Raw genomic sequence first — 6,857 nt, 5'->3', positions numbered from 1 at the left:
AATCGTTACATGTCAATTAAATCCTTTTTTACACTGATCTTTTCTCTCAATTCATGTCTTACACGAATGGACAATTCCCCCTACAATTTTGGCATAACAAACAGCCCAAAAACTAGTGAGACACTACAACAACATATATGTTGTATATGCACGTTTATCAGTGCACTATAACAAATGGGTAGGCTCTAGTGAGACACTCCCGCAAAGGTTCCATGTCATGGCCCTTTGCTAGTGTGGTTGTTAGGCTTTGCCTTCTGAAACCTCTATTCAACTAGAGCAGGTGTTGTGCTCATTTGGAAAGATTTACATGTCCCTATCAAATGTTGTTTTGTCTTGGTTAATGTGACAACATGACCACAAATAAGGAAACATTATAAGAAAGAGTTTCCCATTCCCATTGGCACTGTATATCTTTGCATATGTTGTTGTTGTTGTTTCATGTTAACGTACATTTCGCTTGTTTGCCATGGTCTTTCACAAGCAAAAACTTCCTCCCCATCTGGCCCTTGCCCAACATATTGATGCATCACCAACACTGAAGCTGTTGTTTCAAAGTCTGAAGAAGCTAGCAAATCACCAATGGCTCCCAACTCTGGGCACTCACTCCAATCTGTTAGGCCTTCTGTTAGTGGTGATGCTGCTCCTTGACCTCTTCCAACAATGAACAAGTCATTGGCATTGTTCATTGATCTTATTGCCGAAACTGTTTCCTCTCCATTACTCACAACCTTGTCTATGTAAACAACCGAGCAATCTTTTGCAGCCACCATTTTGAACTCTTTCATATATTCATCGTCTAGTTTGCTCTCAGCCATATAATTATTTATGCTGTTTGCTCTTATATCAAACTTATCTGTAGCCTGAGTCTCAGTTAAATCCACCCTTGGAATGAAATGCATGACAGTGAGGCGAACCCTTGGATGTCTTGACATTCTCCACCCATAAGCTAGTGCTTCTCTATCATCTGGTCCTCCAAAATATAACACAGTCACTTGGTGAGATGCTTGACTTGAAATTAAGCGGTTGGATCCATTAAGGCCTCTATCCACAAGTATACCAACTGAGCAAGGTGAATTCTGTAATAAATTGTGGTTCACCATTCTCAAAGCCGGATTTGTGTCTTTCATTTCTCCATCAACTGCTTGCTGCTTATGGAAAGGAATGATGACTATGGATACCCTTTTCTCTTCTGCCAAACTGCATATGTCTTCATGCATGGTAGAGTAAGGGGAAATAGCTGTCAAGGGTTGGACTGAGACATGACCTACATGTTCCTCAAAGTTTTGAAATGCAGTGATGATGTGGTCGGTTTGTGCTTGTGTTTTGTTGAGCGCTGGGCCTCCTGATTCTCTGTTAGCATGGACAACAAGCATGGCAGAAGCTCTACCGGTGAGTTCAACTAAGTGGAGCACACAAGCACATATTGGAGACCTTTTGTGAGGGTAAGTTGCTTCAAGGAGATTAACTATTGTGGGGACATTTTTAGGGGCATGAATACACACCAGCATCCTTAATTCTGCATCAAGTCTTGAATTTTGCACTGTTCTCTTTTTGTAAGGTATGAGCCTTTTTCTCGGCTTATAAATTAATGTCACAATGGGTGAAACGATTGCTGTCATTATGAGAGTTATGATAACCATAATTGAGAATATTTTGTCACTCAAGACCTGCATAGACAAATTTGATTTCAGATTTGTTCGCTGATCCATTAAGGGAAGTTTAAGTATAAATATAATTATCTTACCAAAAGGACGTGAGTGGCTTACCTTTTGTTCTCTCCCAACATTGAGCACAATTATTTCAATAAGGCCTTTAGTGTTCATAAGTAAACCAAGAACAACACCATCACGGTTTGGTATCTGGAAAAGGAGTGAAATACCAAGAGTTCCAACAATCTTGCCTATAAAAGTGAGAGGAATCACCATGAGTATAAATGTCCATGCACGAGCTCCACTGATCAAGCTGATATCAGTCTTAAGCCCACTAGTGGCATAAAAGAGAGGAAGCAAAAGCCCAGAAACAAAGTCTTCTAGCTTTTCTATTATGGCAGCTCCAAGTGGGCCAGTTGGAATCACTAGCCCATATACAAAAGCTCCAAAAATAGAATGTGTTCCAAGCACATCTGTGACAAAGGCTGAGATCATAACACCAAGGAGCACAACGCATATTTGGAAGTCACTGAAGTGTTTTCCTTCTGGGGTTCTCTTGATCAACCAATTCACTGCTGGTCTAACAACAAGAAAGCAGAACAAAACAAAAACAATATTTGATAGTACAACCCACAGAGAGGCCCAAGTGCTAGTATTTTGCTGTGTCAAAGCAATAGCTAGAGCCATTAACATCCATGCACACACGTCATTGACGAGAGAAGTTGAAACAGCAAGTTTTCCAAGGTCTGTGTTGATGAGCTTTAGCTCAGCTAGCATTCGAGCAAGCACTGGGAATGCTGTCACAGATAGAACAATACCAAGATAGAGGGCATAGCTTCCATGGTTCATGTTCTCGTCTTTTTCATCTAAGAAAGATGAGGAGTAAACACCAACCAAAAAGGGCAATACCATACCAGCAACAGCTATGGATGCAGTCCTTTTCCCAGCGCGTTTGATAATTGAAATGTCCATCTCTAACCCTATTAGGAAAAGGAAGTATATGAGGCCTATGTTTGCCATTGTCTCCATCACCATCACACTTTTCAATGGAAATACAGAATTTGCAAATTTTTCACTTCTACCAACCACCGATGGACCTAATAGCAATCCTCCCTGCAAATATTATCAAATGATTCGACCCAGTTAAAATCATGTTCTAAAATATTTGAATAAACAAAACCAATGTCTCACAAAAGTCAAAATCTGTAATATTATGACAAAAGTCTAATAGTTTCTTGATCTTATTTAAGAACAACTTATTGATAGTAGATAATAATAACAATTATAAAAAAAGATTATAAATCATAAGCGTTAATATATATATTAGATTTGTAAACTAATACATTATGCCATATGGTTCAATTATATATTTCAACCCAGAAAACAGAAGTTTCGATTGTATTTATTCAAAGTATTTGTCTAATTGGAGCAGGGAAATAGAATTTGGAAGAAAAATGAACTTACCATGATTTCAGAAATTACACGAGGTTGGTGGAATGGCTTGAGGATGAAAACAAAGAAACGTGTGGCGGAAACAACTAACGTTAATTGCAAGATGAAGAGAGGGAGGGAATAATCTAAAGGGTTATCTCCCTGCCATAAACCATTTGTTGTTGTCATGGTTGGCGTATAGCAAATTATTGATCTATCTGACATATTGAACGGTGGTGCCATTGAGTTTTCCATTTTGCTTCAATCTTCAAAATCAATAACACAATAGGCAGCACCGTTCTTATATATGTCAGAAAGTGTATCCTCCTTTTGTTATGTTGAAGGCATCATTGATTTCTTCCCTTTCCTAATGTGTTAGGATGGAAAAGAAAGACACAAAAGAAAGAGAGTAGACACCCCTTGCTTGTGTTTTTCTGGGAAGAACACAACCAAAGGAGAGGAGACAGGTTAGCACTGGTGCCTCCTTGTCCCGGAAGCACCAATGGAAGAAACGTTCTAAGGTGATGCATGATTGCATGCATTAAATGTATGTATCTATCTATTTTTGAAAACTCAATCTACCTCATGATCTCTGCTTAAAATGGGGGCCATTGGAACGTATGCCACATGGGTAAACATTATATATAATCACTACTCACATCCATCACAACCACATTAATTGTGCCATGCCTTATAAAATGAAACAAGTCTCTAATTACCGGTAAAAAAATTATGAATATTATAAATAATTCTTTAATACAACTTTGTTTTTTATTTTATTCTCTTTTTCACTCGTCTAAATAAGTTGAAGAATATTTTTGTTCTCTTCGAATGTATCATTTTTACTATATTTCTTATACTGTCGAAGATTATTATTATTATTTTATCTCTCAATTGTTATTTTTTAATCTATCTCTCTATTTCATTCCTCAGTACCCAAAATATTTTAAAACTCAGTCGGCCCATCAGGAAGGACTCCATCTGAGAGTTGTTCCACGGGCTTTAAATCTGAATTAAATTCAATGATAAAAGATGACCAATAAAAAAATTATTTAATCTAATTAATTTTTAATTTGTTAATTATTATTCATTTAAATAAAAATTATAATTTATTAACCAATATTTAAATTTTTTCAATTAATATTAAGAATAATAACATATTTATCTATTAATAGTAAATAATGATTTATCAATTAAATTCATTCTAAAGATTTTAAAATTTATTTTTTGTATTAAATTTTTAAGAACAAATAAAACATTTGCAAATATATAAAATATCCGACTTTTAACTCATTTTCAAAAGCTCTCAAATCAACCGTTAGATTAATCAATCTTATATTTTATAAAAATTTATTAACTAATATATCAATTAATATATATATATATATATAGGAAAAAATATTCTAATATTAATGTAAATCTTAAATCTAAAAATTCTTACACATAATTTTAAAAAAAATTAAATTAAGTGTAAGAAATTTTAGATTTATATTGACCTTAGAATATTTTTATATATATACATACACATAAAGAGAGAGAAATGATCAATTTACACACATATAAGTTACATTTATTTTTGAATTGTTAATAATTTAATATGAAAAATAATTTTTATTGATCTAACAGATAAATTATAAGTATATATATATATATATATATATATATATATATATATATATATATATATATATATATATATAATAAACATTTATTGAGAGGGCGAAAGGACAAGAAAAAAAAAAGTGTGATTGCATCCAATGGTAAAACTTGAAAATGAATAGACTGAGGGATCGGTGGGAGCGTTGAGGCCTTTCTCTCGCACCAATGCGACGCATAGAATCCATCCGAAGAAGAAGACAGTCACTAGAAGTGAAACAAAAAAAAGTACAGAAAAGTTATGAAAGTTACATTACCCCAACGTAGTTTGAAGTGTGCAAAGGTAAAAGCTATTCGTTCAATCACGCTTCTCAGTTACTCAACAAAACCTTTTTCCTTATGACTAATGCCTTCTACTTTTCACTTTTTTCCCTTTCAATCATCAAGTTCGTTCGAGAAGCTCATTGCAACATTTCTTCTTGTTTCAGTACTGAAAAAAGAAGCATCAAATAGCATAACTCTATTTAGGTAATAGAAAGTGACCTTTCTTTTTGTTTCATAATTAATTAAATTTATTCCAGTTCTAGTCAATTAAATGTGTTTTTCTCTTTTTACCATTTTTTTTTTCAAATTTTCTATAATGCAGTGCGATTACCAAAAAGCATAGGAACATAGGTCCATTCCTAGGTCATGTGAATGAATAAGAGGTTCAGAGCTACACTATTCATTAGGAGATTTTTTTTGAATGTGCTTAGTGATTACTATAAGACAACATAGGTCAAACAATAGAACAACTTTGTTAACTAATTATATTCTCAAATATGCTTTTTACCCTCTAATGTGGTAAGACATTCTTGAATTAGCCTTCGCCTTAATTGAAAGAGCCATAACTTCAGCTTTTACCGAAACTAGGTATTTCTTTCTTAAGGAACTTTAGGTGGGGTTTAGTTTAAGAAATGTTTTATATTTGACTATATCACATTTTAAGGGTTGGTATTATCTGGGATAATTAATGACACAAGTTTAAATAATTTATTATTGTATATATTTTTTTTAAAGTTGATTTCAAGTCGGATTCAAATGAAATATTTTCAGGAACATAATTATATATATATATATATATATATATATATTTAATGATCTATAAAAGAAAAAAAGAAAAGAAAAAAAAAATACTTCTACCATTAAAAATAATTCAAATGAATAAAAAACATATATATCATAAAGCATTGATATTTAAGTTTAGAAAAAAGTGTTTAAATTTTCAAATAAATAAATGTTATAGTTTTAAAAGAAATAATTAACATAAACTAAAATGCCGATAAAATGTTCAAAATATAAGGTTCATCTAGCATTATATATATGATGCATAACTTTATAAAAAAAACATATTATTTTATTTTTATATTATTAATCATTTAAAATATATAACTAATAATATTAAATATTTTTTATTTATATTACACTAATTTTAATGAAAAGATTATTATAAATTACTTCTAAAAGAAATATTAAAATATGTGCTGAGTATTTTAAAAAATATTTAATATCAATTTTGTTATTATAAAATTATGATATTAAATTGATTTTTCAAATGACATCAAAATAGTTGTTTTATTAAGTTATAAATCAAAATGAAATTTTTTTTATTACATTTTAACACTTGAAAGAATTATTATCTTAAATATTTAGAAGACTAAATTAATCAATAATATAAATATTAAAATATAATTTATAAAATTATTTGCACTTTTTTCATATTATAGTAATCACTAAATATATATAAATAATTTTTTAAACTTATTTTATAAGGTGTATTTTTATTTTCTATTGAATATACATGATAATAATTTTTATTTATTGAATTTTATTATATTCTTATAATTTTTAAAATCTAAAAGTAAATAAAAATTAAAAAAACGCTGGGTAGAAGTGTAAAAGATATGCCATGTGACACTTTAGTAAACAAAAGTTTATTATACATACAAATAGAGTGATATATAAATTCATATAAATTCAAAACTTTATTTATAATTAAACAACTTTTTAACATATAGTAATTATTTTATAATATAAATAAGTCTTGGTTATAAAATTATATATGAACTAATGTTTGATTTATATTAATTAATTTAATGATAAAATAACTTTTGACAAAAGTTATTTTTAAAATATCATATA

General features: G+C 30.7%; 1 protein-coding gene across 1 annotated transcript; it reads right to left on the bottom strand.

Moving 5' to 3' along the window:
• Nucleotides 1–371: 371 nt before the first annotated feature.
• On the bottom strand, nt 372–3,323 carry LOC113852057 (cation/H(+) antiporter 15-like). The gene is made up of 3 exons (XM_027482315.1): nt 3,114–3,323; nt 1,767–2,762; nt 372–1,667 (listed from the first exon to the last, which is right to left on the bottom strand). Exons 1-3 carry the CDS (start codon nt 3,321–3,323, stop codon nt 372–374), a joined length of 2,502 nt encoding a protein of 833 aa, XP_027338116.1.
• Nucleotides 3,324–6,857: the final 3,534 nt, after the last annotated feature.

This window comes from Abrus precatorius, unplaced genomic scaffold (assembly GCF_003935025.1).
Source record: "Abrus precatorius isolate BTA unplaced genomic scaffold, Abrus_2018 Scaffold10, whole genome shotgun sequence".
In the NCBI taxonomy this organism is placed as follows: domain Eukaryota; kingdom Viridiplantae; phylum Streptophyta; class Magnoliopsida; order Fabales; family Fabaceae; genus Abrus; species Abrus precatorius.
The sequence above is the reverse complement of the archived record's forward strand: the minus strand, read 5'-3'. Positions and strand labels throughout refer to the sequence as shown.